Raw genomic sequence first — 21,534 nt, forward strand, 5'->3', positions numbered from 1 at the left:
GTGGAAACCCTTGTGAACACTGGGAGAACATGCAAACTTCATACAGAAAGGCTCGGGAGATACCCCACCTGAGCACCCGACAACCCTGGGTAGAACCCACATCAGTCCAGGCAGGAATCAAACCTACAACCTTCTTGCTATGAGGCAACAGTGCTAAGTAGGCTACTGCACCACAGTGCTGCTCTCATAATCTTAATGACAGACAACAGACAGTGTCATATCTAACTGGTAACCTACCATCTAGTGAAATTAAGAAACAAAATGCAGACATGTCCCAGGTTACAACAATTTATTCAGTTTTATTATTTATACATGACTGATACATTGTATTCTGTATTCTGGTGAAATAATTGGAGCATTTATCCATATTATTTTTTGTGACTCTCCACAGGGACACAAATACTGGTGTGGAAGACCAGAAAGGGGAAGAAAGCTGCTGAGAAGTTATGTACATACTTTCCTTCATCCTCGTTGTCAGTCTGTTCTCAGATGTACATACTTTCCTTCATCCTCGTTGTCAGTCTGTTCACAGTTAGTCTACGTACTGTGGCCTACTAACAAAGACTCAACACTGGACGGAACACATGACAGAAGCGAAGCCCCGCGTTTAGATTTGTCCTCCACCTCCTCATGGCTCCACCATTAATTACACATATATAGTTCACCCTTAATGATCGAGTAGCAGCAAGCTTTCTACTAACAGTTAACATCTTTATGATCTAAACAAAAAAGTACTGTTCACCAGCTACTGCTAATAAGAGTCTAGGAACCTGGCCATATGCTTTACACCAGATTAAAGTGCTAGAAGCAACCCACCAATCCACACTTTTATATATGTATGTATATGTATATATATTTATATATATATAGGAACAAATCTACTATTTTAACATTAATTTACAGGGTAATATACATTATATTTGTAACAGCTGAAATATCAGCACAAAAAATCACTGTCACACTTAACAGCAATATATATATATATATATATATATACCTATATATGATTATATAAATCTATATAATCATATATACAAATATATAATTGTCATATATGCATGTAAAACAGTTAACCACGTCTCAGGCTTTTCAAATTATACCCAGAAAAGCAATTTGTGTATCGAGACGTAAAAGCTTTACAAGTTCTCTTAGAAAGAGTGACCGGTCAGGGCAAAGTTCCCACCTGGATTATTTGAGGTCACAGGACAGTAATTTGCATATTCCACAAATCTATTGCAACACATTACTGTCTACGAACAGTGCACACAACTCCGGAGGGGGAGCCGGTGTTAGCTGGACTCACACGTACACCCACTTAACGGAACATTACAACGATGGGTAACTCTGATTATAGCTGTGTGCTTCAAGATGGTGTGCTATGATGGTGAACAACAGGAGGACTACAATACACAATACTCAGAAGAAACCCCAGGTGTCAAAAATACTTTCTCCACATAGTGTCATCCTATCCTGCTGATGATGCCTTCTACACATCTCCCAATCATGGTTGTTCCACACTCCTCCACTGAAAGCTAGGGAATGTGTTTGTTGTATTTCACTAGGTCTCTCAATGGAGGCCAACGCCTCAGACAGCAACATCCTAGTGACTGACTGAAGACTTCTCTGGAATAAGATGATTTCCCTTGAGTGTCTCAAAAAGTTCAGATGATCTGGATGAGGGCAATTCTCTCTCGGCAGTCCCAAACCTGAGCTGCCGTCTTGTCTGCTGGTTAGGCAGTGCTCCGATGGTCCTCCATTTTAAAAGGCCTAAAAGATCCCTCTCTCCATCTCTCTATACCTTCGACATACAAGACACCTCTCTTCAGCCTCTACCCTGACTTCACATCCCACTATTCTGCAAAGACTCCACACAAGGCTGTAACAAGATACACACAAGGTAAATTTCACGAAGAAAAAAAGCTCGGTAATTACTGCAGTAGTAACGCACAACGAAGCGTCCGCTGACAGACAGGTTTCCTGGCTGGGGAGCCCAGATGTGATGTGATGTGCAGTTCGGTTTGGGACGTTGCCATTGTTCAGGTATGTCTCCTTTTTACTTTTAGGACTTTTTGCCTGTGGTGTAGTTGGGTTGGTTATTCAAACGACCAGATCTCTATGTCCTGCACGTAGAAATCCTCTTTCTTGGAGAGCATGGGGTTCCCAAACGTTTTACAGGAGTGACTCCTGCCGTGGTAGAGATCTCCATCAAGCCACAGGCCAAACTCCCCACTACCGGAAGACAGCACAACAATGTTTCAAGACTGAACCCACACAAAGTGAACACCACTAAAATATTTCTCAGGGGTCTGTTACACAAAATAACATATTGTATTATTAAATATCTATTTTTATTATTATTAAACAAATAACTATTATATATAATTTGGTCTAGAGATACAGATAATTTCTAAATTAAGTAAATGGCATAGTACTAATATTTAGTTAATATGCTTTGTATATTCAGAAAAGTAGACGCTTGCTTACCTCCCTCCACCGAAAGCTAAGGAGTCCATATCTCCTTTCATGAAGAACATGTTGTCGCCTGTCCATTTGTACACCTGTTCAGACAGAATGGAGCAGCTCAATGAAAGCTGTCATTTGAGTAAATACATACCACACGGTGATTAGATAAAACTACAGACTAGCTCTTTAGATAAAATAACAGACTAGCTCTGCTCTAGCAAGAGCACTGAGTGAGTCACTTCAACATGTTTATTTGTTGTACAAGAGGCAGGTAGCATGTACACATAAAATGCATATTAACGTCATAGATAAACACTGCTGGGATGAGGGACATGGCTGACGAGGAGGTGAAAAGCCTAAAACTAAAATCTAAACTCCCAGGCCCAACATCCTTTACACTTGCTGCCTCTTAGAGAACTGGGCAGGTATGAGCAACACAATGATGTAGGAGAACAGGTGGGAGAAAGCCTTAGTGAGAGCTAAAGCCTTCTGTACACTGTACGACTGAAAAAATCTTAGATCGGGGATCCCTTCCCATTGTACGACCGGGACTCCGTCTCAAGACCATACAACGTGTGTATTCACACCATGCGATTTGTATTCACACTATACGATTTCTGTCAGCCCCAATTACACCCACGATTCATCTTGGCTGAACTTCTACGTGATCTGCGATCTACGGCGAAAATATCTGACATGCCAGATATTTTGTCGGGAGGTCGTAGCCTCGTTGTAGCACTGAATCGCAGATCATACACCTTATATAAATATATAAGTGCAGTCCATTTACCATACACCTTCTCGCACTGTGAGACTTGCGAGTCCCGATTTTGCATACGATGAGCTACGATTGCGACAACCCACGACCACCTTACGACCTCAGAATCGTGGGTTTTATCGCACAGTGTACATTCGGCTTAAGTGTTTGAACGTTTGATTTGGGGTCTCTAGGGAACCAAGGGTCAGCCTTACTTCAAAGTCTGGACAGAAGGTGAACAGAAAGGTCTCTCCTGTCCCATAGAAACCCTCGCTGACTTTGAAGGGCTCCGATGCCAATGCACCAAACACCTACAGCAACACAAGATATAAAAACAAGTTTAGGTATAGTGCAATCAGTCAATGAACATTTTTAAAATTATTCCTCCATATTTATTACAAATAATGTAATGTTTCTAATGCACATAAAATTGAACCTCCTACCCTACCCTGGTGTCATGAGGGTGGTCTTGGTAACAAAGACCAGTCTCTCCATCACTCTCTGCATGCTTCCATGCCTGCCTCTCATTCTGACTGCTCGTCTGTCTGTGCCTCCTCCTGCCTGCATGTCTGTCTGTCATTCTGTCCTTCTCCCTGTCCATCCGGTCAGCTCAGACAACTCTCCTACACAGCTGATGCTCAATGGGAGGATAATCTTGAGTGCTGGTCTATCAAGGAAGAACCGCCTCAAGAGTCTGAGACTCGCGTGTCTCTATCAATGTGGCGCTCGCTCACCTGCCCATCGCTGTCCTTGATGACCAAGAGTACGGGGGTGTCCTGTCCCTGCATGGCACGGTACAGGCTCTTGATGCTCATGCCATGCTTCGACGTGCCGAACGCCAACGTCCATGGGTACCCGATGGTACGGGGAGGGAGGTTTCTGGCGAGCTGGGAAAAAAAGAAAGTGACACAAAAAATAGAAAAGAAAAAGAAAATTAAATATAGAAAAGGCCAAAAGTATCACTGGTCCATTACTCTTTCAGTGACCTTTTCTGTCTGCAGGCTTTATTAGGAGAGTAACTAGGCCGTGATAACACACTCTCAGGAGAAAGAGGGAGAGAGAGACAGAGAGAAAGACAATGAGTGTGAGAGAAAGACTGGACTGCAGTGGCCTGGTCTCACTCACGTTCCAGTAAGTCCATCTGAATCAGCTACACTACCAGCCATGTCATCAGAGGGCCGTAAAACATGGCCCAGACAAATCCCCCAGGTTAGCAGCACACCTCTGCACTACTGTCAGACCCAAGGCCTAAGGCCAATCAGGACAATTACTGAAGCGGCCTATTGTCTCGCGGCAATCCATGGATCAATGGAGGCTCATCCTGGCTTGTGCATGTTGTGCGTGAGAGAGTACAAGTGGGCTATGTGTATAGTATATAGACTACACTATGTGAGTGTATGTGCATGCATGTAAAGAATATGTGTATCCAAGTCTGCCTGCCAGCATGTGCGGGAGTGTGTGATACCTTCTCTATCTGGTCAGCCTCAAGGAGGTCGCTAGGTTCGTTCAGGTTGGGTCTGAACGTCTCCGGCTCCAGCTCCGTCTTGATTGAAGTGCCATGCCTTGAGTTTACTTCCTCCTTGGTGGTGATCTGGAGATGACACACAGGCCATCAGAGGTGGCCTCACAAGAACAGAGCCAGCATTCTCTTTAAAGACATAATCTGGAGTTGCTGCAACTGGCTGGCCTTTTATAATAATAGAACAACAACAGCAACACCAACAACAAATAGCTGGGGCGGTGTGCCGCTGATTCACCGACACCGGATTACGGATTTAAAGTGGTCAGCCAGGCAGTACAAAACTACTAAATGTCACATCTGCATACAGCCTGCTTGGCCTACATAGCAGGGGGGTCAGGATTGTGTCACGTTTTTTCACAAGAAGTCCTAAGCAGAGGTAGGAACAGCAGAAGCTTGAGGGTCCAGGCAATATATGCATATAGCTTCACTCTATTCAGGGCGGGCTACATCAAACTTGTGATCTTTGATAATCAAATTCTAACTGCACTGTCCCCAATTCTAGAAAAGAATATGCTTGTAACACATTGGCAGCAGTAGAATGTGACAATAAATGACACAACACCTGGATATAACTGTGCCAGGGCACTATGGTTAGTGAAGAAGCTGAACGCTTATGGAGTAGGCCGGGTAAATTGGAAACAAATATCCAATGAATAATTTGCACTCCAGTTGAGATTTGGCTTGGCTGGCCAACATGGCTGCTTATCATAACAAGACTGATTGTGGAGCGCTTTGCTGCTGGTGGCCAGAATGTTCTCATATTACAGTCCTTGTTGAATTACCTGCATTGTCTTCAGGAAACAATCCTGCATCCAGTCAATGGCATCCCACTTCCTCCCTCCCCATCTCTCTCCCCTACTCCTACCCACTCTTCATAGTTCATTTTAGATGCCTGAACATTGAGCTTATTGTGTGGCTCTCTCTCATTAGGGATAGCTTGAACTGAAAATGTCTCATTTGATATACTGTTTGAGAAAGATCTAATGCCTTTCCAAGCAGAACAAATCACACAAAAAACAATCAAATGATCCTTTGAGGGACAGCAGATTTTCCAGTTTAAGCATTTCCCCCGATCCTGCTCATTTACGGATTGTTGGAAAAACGGCAACTTGAAGCTGTAGTGTCAGTGGACGGGAAAGAGGGGCCTGATTGGTCCAGTCAAGTCCAGCAGGTCACAAACAGAACCAGCAACCCACTAGACCTGACACAGAAACTGAGGTAGCGCTACGGGTAGCAGGTCTAGTCTATAATACAGTCTGAGTGAGACTGAAGTGGTCCTGTAGGCACCTGGAGACGCTTGCAGAGAGAGCGCAGATCTTCGCTGTTTAGCGCATCGATCCGGCGGTGGTACTCAGTCAGAGACACTACCTGGTGTAGAGACAGGAACATGACAGTGACTGTGCTGCTGACAATGGAGAGAGGATGAGCACATCACAGGAGAGAGGGGGGCGGTGGGGGGACATTGCACTGGTGACTAGAAGGTAGACAACTGATATCAGATCTTAAATTTAACTCTAAACGCTGGGCACTCCGGGTTTCTACAGTATATAGCCATCTTTCAGGCTGCCAAAAGGTTTATTAGGCTGGGCTAATATTTGAATGAGGGATGGTTGAGTACCGTCCGATAAGAGAGAAGAGACGCAGGTACGAGCAGTGTTTTGCATGTTTGTGTAATCTGTTCAACATCACCCCTGGTTGAGGACCAGGCTGAGTGATAAAACAGGCTCTACCCGGAGAGAAGTCCCTGGAAGGACATTCTGAATCAGGCCTCCTCACCAACAATCTAATCCTGCTTCCCCAGAGCAAAGAATGGTCTACTCTTTGGACTTCAGGCTGATCTGCAAAGCCATCCTCACATTTGTAGTCATACTGCTTTTTAAGCCTAAAACTGCATTGAGGCTGCTCACAATGACTCACTCCTTTGGCCGGCCAGAACTAAATGCAGTGCAAAAAAGGGATTCCGACTAATGTAACACTACTGATGAAATAGCAAAAGACAGAGACACAGTTTGACCTAGCAACAGCGTTTTAGCTACTAGCTCATTCTGGAACACAAGCAAGTGCAGACCGGGCACTTCAATAAAAGGCACATGTTACTTTTAGGATCTCAAGTAAAACATTGTATCTGCAGCCAAGAGAGTTTCTTAAAGTGAATACACAAGCACACACAGTAGCTATTCAGACTTGTTTACCCTCCATTAACAATAACAACACCTCCTCCACAGTGCACTAGAATAAAGACACTCGGTGCCCAGATTTTCAGACTGAATGTGGCTGATAACAATACTCTCATTCTACGGTCTTGCTATCAAATGCGTGTTGAAATGGTTGATGATGCACAGTGATGGTTTAAGTAAAGTTTCTGAAAACAAGTTGCCACTTATTATAGTTCTGGTGAGAGGAGAGAGCTCAGAGGATAGGCTAAACTACAGCACTCATTAAAAATGTAGCTAGCTCTCTGAGCCTCAATTCACCTCCAGCTGGCTATCTAAAGCACTTGGAAGTGCAGGAAAAAAGACAAGCCGGCAATGTGTTAGAGAGAGAGAGAGAGAGAGAGAGAGAGAGAGCGAGAGAGCGAGAGAGAGAGAGAGAGAGAGAAATGCCATGAAAGGGTAATTTTTCCCGAAGCGTCGGCCATCACGACAAGCTATAGCTAACTATAGTTATAACGGTAGTCTAACATTTGCTGCTGAAAAGAGGAAAAGTAGACACTTTTTTCAGGAGATTCAGATGGCAGTTTGACTTCTGAATTTGTGTATTGTACTTTGCATCATGTAAGTTAACGTTAGTTGTTAGTCAGGTGTGTGATATTTGGGGGGTGCCAGTAGGATGTCTCGCTAACTGATACGGGTTTGTTTCACCAAACAGCTTTTTTCCATGTTGTTTGTTTGTATGCACGTGTACGTGCGTCATATTGTCAGACGTGAACGTCAGCCAGCTAACTGTGAGCTGAGCTAGCTAGGTCACACATGTCTCTGGGCAATGTAAAGACCCCATTCCCATTATCCATTAAATTATAAAGTCATCATAGCTAACTATAGTTAGCTATCGAAGTTAGTGCTAGTTATATTAGCTAACAAAACAACATAACACATAACATTCAGTAATATGATAGATATGTCTACATACATATGTGTATTTGGGGGTCAGCTGCGTTCCTTCCTTCACCCTTCCAGAGAACATGTCTTTCTTTCAGGGCAAAGAGCTGTAAAGTCACATTCCAGATTCCTGAAGTAATGTCTAGCCTCGCCGTGGGATTGGGGTGGTCGGCTGACCGTGGCTAGCAGACTAACTAAAATAGAAACATTTTGTCAAGGCAAGTCTTGGTTTGATTTATTTGACATGACCAAGAGCCAATGAGAATACAGGGCAGGAGAAAAGCAAGCCCCCATTTGCTCAGAAAGAGAAGGGGTTTACTTCGCAAGGCGGATTTAAAGATACAGTAACATTATTTAAATCAGCGGCATTATAACTCGGCCACTGTCCTAATCAACCCTATCTGCAGAAGTTTACTTATACTACACTTTAATAAAACTAGATGGTGGAAGGTGAATCGCGTAAATAACATACAATATATAACATAGGCCAATACAATAGAATCTAATTATTATAGCAACCTTATACATGTATCATATAGGCTGATAGCACAAATAAAACACTGAAATAATAAAAAGGTAGCCTACAGCACTGCATTAAAGAAAATCTATTCTAAGTGTTGTTTAAAATTCATGTTTACTCCAGGGTCAGTAAAAGCAGGTGACTATTTATTTATTTAAATCACTGGATTGTGTAACCTCCTCTGGAACTCGAATACGGCAAACAAATCAGTCCACTTTGTTTCCTACATCATTCATTGACATTAAAATTTAAATCCAAGCCACAGGCATGGCTGGCGTATCAGTTTCTCCATGCAGTGTATCCTCTCCTACCTCCTGCACGGGTGCCAGCAACCATTGTGTTCCACAGACAAACAGGTGCCTTGTTCCTCTCACAGTATTTAGTTATTAGTTTTTAAGTCTGTGGAAGCTACATTATTATCTACTTGACACTATGTGTCTGTGTGTGTGTGTGTTTGTGTCCAAAACCTCCCAAACCTTGAGTACCTTAATTAACAACATACAAATCAGTCCTCTTTCCCTGACCATTTCATTGTAGGCTACCTGTATCTTCTACATATAACAAATAAACATTCTTGAATCATATATAATCCTAATATAATATTAAGAAAATCAAGGTGCCATAAAAGCGTACCAAATAAGATCCTTAAATGAAGCTCTCATAATCGCAACAAGAAAGCCATACCAAAGTGCCAAAAGATTGCCCACATAGGACAGCCTACTATTCCACTATATTCCTAACCAGACTTTGACATGTTTTTCACCCGGGGAATAATTTCCATGTCTACTTCTTGTGAAACACCAAAGATAGATGGAGCACTTTAGTCAGTAACAGCCATCCAGCAACTTTGTGATTTGAAACAGAAATATCTATGCATGCGACATTGCACAGCACAAGAACTACTGAGAAAGAGCGATTACACAATCATGCAAAACACTTAGAGCGTAACTTGGGTGAAAATAGCGCATTTCCAAACCATGGAAATATTAATTTCACACACACATTACACAGTAACACATCATATACTGTACCACTGGATTGATCAAAACAATGTAATGAAAGATGAAGAGTGAAGTACTTGGATCATACAAAAAAAACATACCACTACATAATCAATCATGATGAAAGGATAAAGCTAAATAAACACACTGCAGTAATAGTGACACACTACAAAGAGTGACATTAATTCTAATCAAAGTAAATCACTTGACAATTCAATGCTGGACAAGAACATTATATAAGACTGTACATATAAAACATCCAGCCATACAGGAAAACATAAAGCACATTGCTATATGAGCTCAGGGAGTGAGTGGTTGAATAGTCCTTACCTCCCACTCCTTGACATTGATATCGGTGATGAGCTCACCCTCACCGGCCTCTGACTCCTTGTTCTTCTTCACCACCATGAAGCCAGGCTCACGCCCCATTCCCCCCACCCCCTCCCCATACATGTCTGGACTCCATTGGATGAAGAACACATACAGGTGGTCCGACCTGTGTGGGACAGCACACACACACACACACACACACACACACACACACAAGGACATGTGCAGAAACGTGAGGAAACATTCCTGATGGTTTTCATTGAGAGTAAAACAGAATCAGCACAATTACTCATCCTCCAGTTAGATCTCAGACTCCCATTGGGGTATAATATTCTACTTGGACAGACGCTTTATTTTATGTGTTGAGTGGGACTCTGATCCTGAAAACTGTCATCTCTACCAGGCATAAAGGCGCCACACACAGTCTGTCAAGGCTACGCGGTCTCTGCCTGCATGGTGGCATCTCCCTCCCTGCGCTCACCCTATTGTCATGATGCTTTACACCGATCTTCCAGGTCGCCACTCATCTGGGTCAGCCGGCCTGTGTCTATAGGAATGAACGCTGACATGAAGGGACTCTAACAGAAAATGACACCGAGGAGTGTGGCCACGGTGGGAGTGGTACGTATGTGTGTGTGTGTATGTGTGTGTGTGTGACCGTGGACTAAACACTTGCCTGTCTGTCTGTTTGGAATGAAATAAGCTAACATGTGCAAGAGAGGGGAGATGGGAAAGAGAGCGAGGGAAGAGAGAGACAGAGGAGAGCAAGAGAAAAGTTTGAGAGAAAGAGAGAAGTAAGCAAGAGGAAAGAGAGAAAGAAAAAGAAAAGTGGGAGAGACAGAGAGGGGAGAGAGAGAGTAATATGTTATTGTGTGTGAAGAATTCTCAAGCTTATTTATCTCAGGATGATACGACTGTAATGCAAGGCCATAGGCTGCCAGAAGATGAAAACAGTGAAGGAGTAAAATATCTGACCACATCCACAATGAAGGGTCTTACATAGTTAGACAGAGGACAACTACTGTATCTGACCACATAATCCAGTCACTTTTTTTCATCTCTCTCTCTCTTCTTTCCTCCCTCACGCCCTCTCTCCCTCCCTCTCTCTCTGCTCATGACCAGAGACAAAGACAGCTCTATGCTGACGACAAGAATAATGACGAGGGTTCATCAAAATGAATTCTAATTCCGCCTAAAACAAAATGGCTTTTGACTATCAACTTATCCTATTACGCAGTCATCACAATTTGGATTAATTTACTAGAAAAACACATATCACACTTGGGTGGAAATACATGTTTCCTTGTAGTGGGCACTCTCTGAAAGGCCAAAATGATAATGTAATTATGAATACCGCTGACACTGCAAGGCTACATCCCAGCAGAGCTGAAATCCACTGGGAGACAGCAGAAACCAGGCAAGACTACGGAAAGACTCTATAATGATGAACTACTACGTACCCATCTCAATGAAAGGAAGACAAGACAAGAACATTGTACACACATTTTTGTTGTGACAAGCAGAATATCTCCTGTCCTGATTTGGTCCACACAGCACAGGCGGAGTGTGTTGTGTGGAGTGTGTGTGTTGTGGAGAGTGTGTGTTGCCTGGTCTGCTTGGTATGATCCCAGAGTGTGTGTTTCTCTGCACTGTAAATTAATACATCATCCAGCTGTCTGGTGCTGTAGCAGGCAGCAGAGTGGAGGGATGGACAGTCCAGGGGCCAGATTCTAAGCCTGACCTGACCTCTCCCTGAGAATGGCTGTCCATCCTCCTGTGATACCTTTGACCTTCATTAGGTGATGGATGGAGGGATGAAACAGAGATGGGGGAAGAGAGATATGCATAAGGGGAGATATCAACACCAAGGGGAGATATCAACACCAGCCTCACCTCTCTTGAGGCACAGCGAACCAGTACTCGTGCTTTTTGTCCCTCTGGGCGTACTGTTGCATGGAGGCACTGGCGTTGGACAGGAATGTTTTCTTCATGGGTTTGCCCACCCGCAGACACAGGAACTTGTGGGACCGGTGCCTCCGCCTCCCTACAGACACTGGTAGTCACGCGACAGGAAATAAAACAGGAAATAATCACTCTCAGCTATAATCAGTTACTTTCTCTAAAACATCTGCATTTCCATTTCCCCGTTTCACTGCCAAAATGGTGTCCTATCCCTTTAAAACAGACATATCGACATGGGACTTGGAATGAAAATTCTCATTTTGCATAATTATACAGTATAAACGGCATGTATAATATTCTCCTTTTGATTTATGTTTTACATGACATAGTTCTCTCCCTTTGTTTACAGTTACTTGCCACTCCAACTGGCATTAGTCATCTGGTGCCAGAAAAACAACAGATGACACCAAACACAGCAGAAGAGCCCAGCAATTCTCATGTCTACAGACCATCATGAATGCGCAATTAGAAGGTCAGCTCTGCAGGAGACTTAAGAAGAGACACTTTGTGACACAACGCTGGCACCCGTGTCCTTGGAATGACGAGGCGAAAAAACTATTAATCTACTGAGACAATACATCTTGGTGGGACAAATTCGATTTCTAAATGCATTAATCAGAGTGTGTAATTCAGCTTGTTTTGAAGTTCTGTTTTGCGCCCGCATCGGCCACGGTAATGCAGACAGAATGAAGGGGTGACCCTGCTGTGTTGTCCATTAATAAGTGCTGCCATTCTACAGGCTCTCTGTGGGCTGATAATTGCAGAGAAGACAAAACCTTGCTCTCAATGTGGAGAGTTATATCACAGAGAACAGTGGAACTAGAGACCGCGTGTGTGGGAGCAGGATGATGGCAGAAAGAGAGACACACCACACAGTCACACAGTGAACCCGACGAGGTGAAAGGAAAGAGACTGTAATAAGATGAAATACGAGCAGGGGGCAACAGTAAGTGGGCTCTGTTCTAGTGCGGGAATTCAGTGCCTACTGTAAAACACTGTATGAAACCTATGAGGAGAAGACTGTAAACAGTTGAAAGGCCTGAGGGCCGGCGGTCTCCGAGGAGGTTTTGATGTCGGTATAGTCGCCTCCGGCACCCCCCCCCCTCAGACGTGTGCTAGGTTTAGGTGTATCTCTGCGTGGAGAACAGGTGTCCCAAACCCACAGAGCCTGAGATCAAAGCTGGGCCTATGAAGCCCCATAAAGCCTTGCTCAGGTGCTCCTGCTACCAGCAGTGTGATAACAGTCACTTTTCCCATTTCCTCCTTTCCTTTCTTATAGCAATTACGCCTGGCGAGGCGCGGCGCCACCAAGGAAAGGTTATCAGGAGCGAACAGCAAGCCCAAGACGCAGAGGAGCGGCGAGAGCAAGCTCTCCTGTGATAATGGATAATGGACCAGGGCGGCCGACAGATGACGCAGTTGTGTCTATATGACTTCTCAGTCAACAGGTGAGAAAATCATCAGTCACAAATACAGACTAAAGGACTCCAATGACACTATAGAACCTTGAAAATATGTGATAATCGGGCACTAGTCATAATCCAGAACAGGACAAAATATTGACCCCACCAGGGTGTGGAATGCTGTTTTAAGATCAGTTGTGTGTTTTGAATAATAAGGGATGGGGGTGCCGCCCACCTACTTTGAGATGTGGGCCCAGATATCTGTGAGCCAGCGCTCCACCCACCTTCAGCTGAGAGCTGTCCCTCCACCGCCACGCCCCCCTTCTGTCCCTGCTGTACGTTGTCCCTCTGCTCCTGGGCTTGTTGCATAGTGTGACTCTTCCACATCTTCCTCAGCTCCTCCACGTCTGTCTCCGAGTCCCCCCGGGTGCCCTCCCCGCCCTGCCCGGGCCCGTCTGCCCCCTCCTGGCCGGCCGGGGCAGAGGGCTCCTGGGTTCTCGGTGTGGAGCTCTGGGAGGCTGGGTGAGAGGAGCAGCCGGGCCCCTGGCCCAGGTCTTGGCTAGTACTGCTGGTAGTGGTGGCTGTATGTGTGCTTGGTGGCTTCTCCACGCTGTGCTGCTTGGACCCCATGGGGGACTGGCTCTGCCTCTGGCTGGGCGTGGCAGTGTGGCTGTCTGGATTGTCCTCGGCGGCGGGCCCCTCTGGCTGGCTGACCGAGCTGCGGACGCTGCCCGGGGCCTGTGGTGTGCTGGAGCCGGAGACCCCCTCCGGGGCTGGGCTGAAGCATGAAGCCTCCACCTGGGTGACGGTCTGCACCGACTCCGTGGAGGCACCGGAGGACTTGTCCAGGCGGAGGTCCTCGGAGGACGCCCGCTCCTCCCGGATGGGGGAGAGGTCGGACTCGGTGAACACGTCCTCCGAAAGGGAACCCTCGGCGCTGCGGGGGGCAGTGCTGCCGCTGGTGTATCCCGTCTCCCCCAGACGCTGCTCCGACTCCTTCTGAGGGGGACCTGACGTGGACGTGAGAGGCTCCAGGTCCCTGGGGGGGCGAAGGTGCAGAGGGGGAGGGGAGGATCAGACAAGCAGAGGGGAGGGAGAGATGAGCAGAAGAGAAGGGAGGGAGGAAGGAAATGGCCAGCATCTCAATGAGAATATAGTCAAAATACTTGCGCAGAAGAAAGGTTTATTGCTTATGCTTAGAGGGCAACAACACATTTGTAACTGCCACACGATCTACTTCCCAAGAATGTTTACCTCAAGAGGGAAGCGAGACATGACCTTAACAGCTCAGATTGATATTTATATGATGCTTTAAGAATAAAACGGAGGGCACACAGGTTCAAAAAGCTTGTTGACATCCAAACGGGCCTGAAAATAGTGGGCTTCCAAGCTGTGTGTGTGAGACGCTCACTGGTGGGCATAGTGTTGGCACACACACAGGCACTTGTTGTTGCCGTTCAGCTGCGTGCCCCGTTCAGACTGAGAGTCGAGGCTGCAGCTGAGGAAACAGCTGGCCCAACACAGACAATAATCATTAGACATCACAATAACGCTCCGCTGAGGCGCCTTAAACACACACACGCACGCACGCACGCACGCACGCACGCACACACACACACACACACACACACACACACACACACACACACACACACACACACACACACACACACACACACACAGGAAAGACCCTTCAAGGCCCTTTAATGGTGGATTTAATTATAGTATCAATTAAATGCTACTGGTGGTAATCGGAGTCAATGGTGAAAATGCTTTGCATTGTTCTGGAAGCCCAGAGAGAGAGAGAGCTCTGTGGGAGGCTCAGCACAGAGGGAGCAGGAGCACTTGTTTACTATTACATAAAGGGAATTGGTGAGCAAGCCAAATGGAGGTGGGAGGACGTGTGCTTCATTAACCTTACTGTAATTGCAATTTCCTTTTCATTTTAGCATGGGGGGTGTAACTGCTGTTGGTTGGCTGCTGAAGTAAGCTCCATATACTGTGCTGAATGGAGTGGGGGGGATTTGGGAGTGTGTCTTTGTGCCTATGGGAGTGTGTGTTTTCTCTGAAGAGGGCTAGCCGACGGCAGTAGCTGAAATCAGAGAGTAGCCCTGTGCGTAACACTGTGTGTGTGTGTGTGTGTGTGTGTGTGTGTGTGTGTGTGTGTGTGAGTGTGTGTGTGTGTGTGTGAGCAAGCGAGCAAGCATAATGTGCACCCTAAGTGTTTGTGTGTTTGTGTGTGTGTGTGTGTGTGTGTGTGTGTGAGTGAGTTTGTCATCCGGTGTGTGTTGGTGCCTGAGGCTGTGTGCCTCTCTTACCCGGGCACAGCCTCTCTGATCTTGCTGTCGGTGATCTCCTTGTAGACGGCAGCGGACATGACCTCGTCCAGAGGGCACATGATGCCGTACTCCTCACAGCCATGGGCCTGCACCAAGGGGTCCATCCTGTGGGGGTCGAACATGATGTTGTTGGGGGTCACGAGCAGCACGCCACTCACCGCACCCTAAGGGGGTTAGGGGGGTATGGACAGAGAGAGAAGGGGACAGAGAGAAAAAGTTGAGAGGAGGTAGATAGAGAGAGATAGAGAGAGAGAGAGAGAGAGAGAGAGATAGAGAGAGAGAGGGAAAGATTACAGTTAGTCTATAGTCACTCTTTTCTGAGAAGGGGGTGAACGTTGACCCTGGGTTGAGAAGGAGAGATGTGAGGATTTCACTCACCTTGCCATCTGTGATGTACTTGCAGTTGATCTTGAGGAACTTCTCAGTGAGCGCCTCCTCCTCCTCGGAGGTGGACGACACCACGCGGGCGTGGCGCAGGGCGGAGAACAGTGGGGGGTGAGCCTCGGGTCGGGGAGGGCCATCAGGATCCTGGAGGGGAGCAGCGGCAATTTGGAATCACAGTACGACAACAGGGGGAAGCAGAGAGCAGCAGGACTATTCAGTGAGATGTTTGTAGGGTGAAAGATACAGAACAGAATGAAGAGTTGGGAGTTCCGGTGCATCAAAATCATGGGTATGTTTATGAAAGATCGGATTCAGAACATTTAGCAATGTTTTTGTCATCTACAATAGTAGAGCCAGAGTGCTGACTACAGCCAAGAGGCATAACACATAAAGAAAGAAAACAACAGTATAAATTGTGTTCACAGCAGTCTTGTCACTGATCTCATACAACACAGAATTGACTCAATGTATCCTGTTTATACACGCTGTTATATCCTGTGTTTATACACGCCGTTATATCCTGTGTTTATATACACGCTGTTATATCCTGTGTTTATACACGCTGTTATATCCTGTGTTTATACACGCTGTTATATCCTGTGTTTATACACGCTGTTATATCCTGTGTTTATACACGCCGTTATATCCTGTGTTTATACACGCTGTTATATCCTGTGTTTATACACGCTGTTATATCCTGTGTTTATACACGCTGTTATATCCTGTGTTTATACACGCTGTTATATCCTGTGTTTATACACGCCGTTATATCCTGTGTTTATACACGCCGTTATATCCTGTGTTTATACACGCTGTTATATCCTGTGTTTATACACGCTGTTATATCCTGTGTTTATACACGCTGTTATATCCTGTGTTTATACACGCCGTTATATCCTGTGTTTATACACGCCGTTATATCCTGTGTTTATACACGCTGTTATATCCTGTGTTTATACACGCCGTTATATCCTGTGTTTATACACGCCGTTATATCCTGTGTTTATACACGCCGTTATATCCTGTGTTTATACACGCCGTTATATCCTGTGTTTATACACGCCGTTATATCCTGTGTTTATACACGCCGTTATATCCTGTGTTTATACACGCCGTTATATCCTGTGTTTATACACGCCGTTATATCCTGTGTTTATACACGCCGTTATATCCTGTGTTTATACACGCCGTTATATCCTGTGTTTATACACGCCGTTATATCCTGTGTTTATACACGCTGTTATATCCTGTGTTTATACACGCTGTTATATCCTGTGTTTATATATCCTGTGTTTATACACGCCGTTATATCCTGTGTTTATACACACTGTTATATCCTGTGTTTATACACGCCGTTATATCCTGTGTTTATACACGCCGTTATATCCTGTGTTTATACACGCCGTTATATCCTGTGTTTATACACGCCGTTATATCCTGTGTTTATACACGCCGTTATATCCTGTGTTTATACACGCCGTTATATCCTGTGTTTATACACGCTGTTATATCCTGTGTTTATACACGCCGTTATATCCTGTGTTTATACACGCTGTTATATCCTGTGTTTATACACGCTGTTATATCCTGTGTTTATATATCCTGTGTTTATACACGCCGTTATATCCTGTGTTTATACACACTGTTATATCCTGTGTTTATACACGCCGTTATATCCTGTGTTTATACACGCCGTTATATCCTGTGTTTATACACGCCGTTATATCCTGTGTTTATACACGCCGTTATATCCTGTGTTTATACACGCCGTTATATCCTGTGTTTATACACGCCGTTATATCCTGTGTTTATACACGCTGTTATATCCTGTGTTTATACACGCTGTTATATCCTGTGTTTATACACGCCGTTATATCCTGTGTTTATACACGCCGTTATATCCTGTGTTTATACACGCCGTTATATCCTGTGTTTATACACGCTGTTATATCCTGTGTTTATACACGCTGTTATATCCTGTGTTTATACACGCTGTTATATCCTGTGTTTATACACGCTGTTATATCCTGTGTTTATACACGCTGTTATATCCTGTGTTTATACACGCCGTTATATCCTGTGTTTATACACGCCGTTATATCCTGTGTTTATACACGCCGTTATATCCTGTGTTTATACACGCCGTTATATCCTGTGTTTATACACGCCGTTATATCCTGTGTTTATACACGCCGTTATATCCTGTGTTTATACACGCCGTTATATCCTGTGTTTATACACGCCGTTATATCCTGTGTTTATACACGCTGTTATATCCTGTGTTTATACACGCTGTTATATCCTGTGTTTATATATCCTGTGTTTATACACGCCGTTATATCCTGTGTTTATACACACTGTTATATCCTGTGTTTATACACGCTGTTATATCCTGTGTTTATACACGCCGTTATATCCTGTGTTTATACACGCTGTTATATCCTGTGTTTATACACGCTGTTATATCCTGTGTTTATACACGCCGTTATATCCTGTGTTTATACACGCCGTTATATCCTGTGTTTATACACGCTGTTATATCCTGTGTTTATACACGCTGTTATATCCTGTGTTTATACACGCTGTTATATCCTGTGTTTATACACGCCGTTATATCCTGTGTTTATACACGCCGTTATATCCTGTGTTTATACACGCCGTTATATCCTGTGTTTATACACGCTGTTATATCCTGTGTTTATACACAGTTATATCCTGTGTTTATGCACAGTTATATCCTGTGTTTATACACGCTGTTATATCCTGTGTTTATACACAGTTATATCCTGTGTTTATGCACAGTTATATCCTGTGTTTATACACGCTGTTATATCCTGTGTTTATACACGCCGTTATATCCTGTGTTTATACACGCCGTTATATCCTGTGTTTATACACAGTTATATCCTGTGTTTATGCACAGTTATATCCTGTGTTTATGCACGCCGTTATATCCTGTGTTTATACACAGTTATATCCTGTGTTTATACACAGTTATATCCTGTGTTTATACACGCTGTTATATCCTGTGTTTATACACGCTGTTATATCCTGTGTTTATACACGCTGTTATATCCTGTGTTTATACACGCTGTTATATCCTGTGTTTGTACACAGTTATATCCTGTGTTTATACACGCTGTTATATCCTGTGTTTATACACGCTGTTATATCCTGTGTTTATACACACTGTTATATCCTGTGTTTATACACGCCGTTATATCCTGTGTTTATACATCCTGTTATATCCTGTGTTTATACACGCTGTTATATCCTGTGTTTATACACAGTTATATCCTGTGTTTATACACACAGTTATATCCTGTGTTTATACACGCCGTTATATCCTGTGTTTATACATCCTGTTATATCCTGTGTTTATACACGCTGTTATATCCTGTGTTTATACACGCTGTTATATCCTGTGTTTATACACGCTGTTATATCCTGTGTTTATACACGCCGTTATATCCTGTGTTTATACACGCTGTTATATCCTGTGTTTATACACGCTGTTATATCCTGTGTTTATACACGCTGTTATATCCTGTGTTTATACACACTGTTATATCCTGTGTTTATACACGCTGTTATATCCTGTGTTTATACACAGTTATATCCTGTGTTTATACACAGTTATATCCTGTGTTTATACACGCCGTTATATCCTGTGTTTATACATCCTGTTATATCCTGTGTTTATACACGCTGTTATATCCTGTGTTTATACATCCTGTTATATCCTGTGTTTATACACGCTGTTATATCCTGTGTTTATACACGCTGTTATATCCTGTGTTTATACACGCTGTTATATCCTGTGTTTATACACGCTGTTATATCCTGTGTTTATACACGCTGTTATATCCTGTGTTTATACACGCCGTTATATCCTGTGTTTATACACGCTGTTATATCCTGTGTTTATACACACTGTTATATCCTGTGTTTATACACGCTGTTATATCCTGTGTTTATACACGCTGTTATATCCTGTGTTTATACACGCTGTTATATCCTGTGTTTATACACACCGTTATATCCTGTGTTTATACACGCCGTTATATCCTGTGTTTATACACGCTGTTATATCCTGTGTTTATACACGCTGTTATATCCTGTGTTTATACACGCCGTTATATCCTGTGTTTATACACGCTGTTATATCCTGTGTTTATACACGCTGTTATATCCTGTGTTTATACACGCCGTTATATCCTGTGTTTATACACACTGTTATATCCTGTGTTTATACAGTGTCCCTCCAAATGTCTTCCTTAACCTTGACAAACATTACAGCACTAAGTACTAAATGAGGGGTGCCAATAATTTTGAAACCTCGATTTTGTTTACATTTATTTGTCATAAAATAATTATGATTTTGTTCAATTCCATTGAAACATTAATAAAGTACAGTATTTCACACATTGATATTTTCAGCTTCTCTATAATTCTATATTTTTTGTATCGTTTGTCCATTGCCAGTCAGGGGTTCCAGTAATTTTGGAGCCCATTTTACATCCTGCTATATCCTGTTTTTATACCTCCTGTCATCCTGTGTTTATACTGTACATCCTGTTATATCCTCTGTTTATACATCCTGTTATATCCTGTGTTTATACATCCTGTTATATCCTGTGTTTATATATCCAGTTATATCCTGTGTTTATACATCCTGTTATATCCTCTGTTTATACATCCTGTTATATCCTGTGTTTATATATCCAGTTATATCCTGTTTATATATCCTGTTATATCCTGTGTTTATACATCCTGTTATATCCTGTGCTCAATATATCCAGTTATATCCTGTGTTTTGGATTTGATGGAATCATATGCAACAGTGCTGTTGTATAATAATGCAAATCTTGCTTCAGTTGGCTAAACCCCATCTAACAAGTTTCCCTCTCCCTCTATCAAACTAATGTGACTCACTCTCTAAGTACAATATATAGACTAGCATGTACAAATATCTTCTGCACTGCGAGACAATCAGGTCACATGAAGCCTTTAGGAAGAAGAGGCCTCTAATCAGGATAAATAGACACTCCTCCTCTGAGATTCATAATAGTAATTATACAAAAGTATTCCTGTGAAACCGAGGCGCTCCTCTTCACAGCTCAGCTTGATGCCTGGTTAGCATGATATGAACAGGCATAGCCATGACCAGGCTTAACATGATTCTACATACTGTGTGCATACTGTATTACATTCATCAGAAGCTGTTTGTGCACTCTGTGCGCATGTCTGTGTGTAGGTCACATGTGCACTGACAGGAAGTTCTTACTTGCTGGAATGTAAACTGAGTTCATACACCACACTTGTGGCCTAGAACGGACAACAACAGAGGGCCGTGTGACTGAGCGCACGCCACTGCTGACTGTCTCTGTCTCCGGCCATATGATCTCCATGCACTGAGCCCAAGGTACAACCACACTGCTAACCCCACTGGGGTCATGGCAACAACGAGTCTGCAGCCTTCACTTATTACACATACTGTATGACATTTACTCGTCAGACATACAAATATGTACCATGCAAGGAATGTATATTGTGTCAAGTGCAGATAACCAATCTCTGCTCCTGTGTGCTTCTGTCTAGTGTACCAACCGGTACACATGATTCCTGTGCTCCTTCTGTTATCAGTCCATGGGAGTTCAGCAAAGGGCCACAGATGGTGTGTGCTGGCCTGTGAACACCAGGCAAGGTGTCTGGGCATCTGGCTGGGCTAGGTGGTCTGGGCGTCTGGCTGGGC

General features: G+C 43.8%; 1 protein-coding gene across 6 annotated transcripts in view; it reads right to left on the reverse strand.

Annotated features, from left to right (window-relative positions):
• Positions 1-344: 344 nt before the first annotated feature.
• The window catches only part of oxr1a (oxidation resistance 1a), a 162,744-nt gene continuing 141,554 nt past the window's right edge, over positions 345-21,534 (reverse strand). For 4 of the 6 annotated variants that reach the window (XM_084444253.1, XM_084444252.1, XM_084444251.1 and 1 more), the window contains 11 exons: positions 15,774-15,923; positions 15,375-15,559; positions 13,341-14,095; positions 11,585-11,744; positions 9,692-9,857; positions 6,030-6,110; positions 4,686-4,811; positions 3,955-4,107; positions 3,436-3,531; positions 2,485-2,558; positions 345-2,229 (listed from right to left, as the gene is read on the reverse strand). In XM_084444253.1, the coding sequence (XP_084300379.1) occupies positions 2,094-2,229; positions 2,485-2,558; positions 3,436-3,531; positions 3,955-4,107; positions 4,686-4,811; positions 6,030-6,110; positions 9,692-9,857; positions 11,585-11,744; positions 13,341-14,095; positions 15,375-15,559; positions 15,774-15,923 (2,082 nt within the window). In that variant the 3' untranslated portion in view covers positions 345-2,093. Of the gene's footprint in view, positions 2,230-2,484; positions 2,559-3,435; positions 3,532-3,954; positions 4,108-4,685; positions 4,812-6,029; positions 6,111-7,871; positions 8,605-9,691; positions 9,858-11,584; positions 11,745-13,340; positions 14,096-15,374; positions 15,560-15,773; positions 15,924-21,534 lie in introns of those variants that run through there. The other 2 variants (XM_084444255.1, XM_084444256.1) reach the window with 2 other exon arrangements.

Source organism: Borostomias antarcticus, assembly GCF_949987555.1.
Source record: "Borostomias antarcticus genome assembly, chromosome: 10".
Taxonomy (NCBI): domain Eukaryota; kingdom Metazoa; phylum Chordata; class Actinopteri; order Stomiiformes; family Stomiidae; genus Borostomias; species Borostomias antarcticus.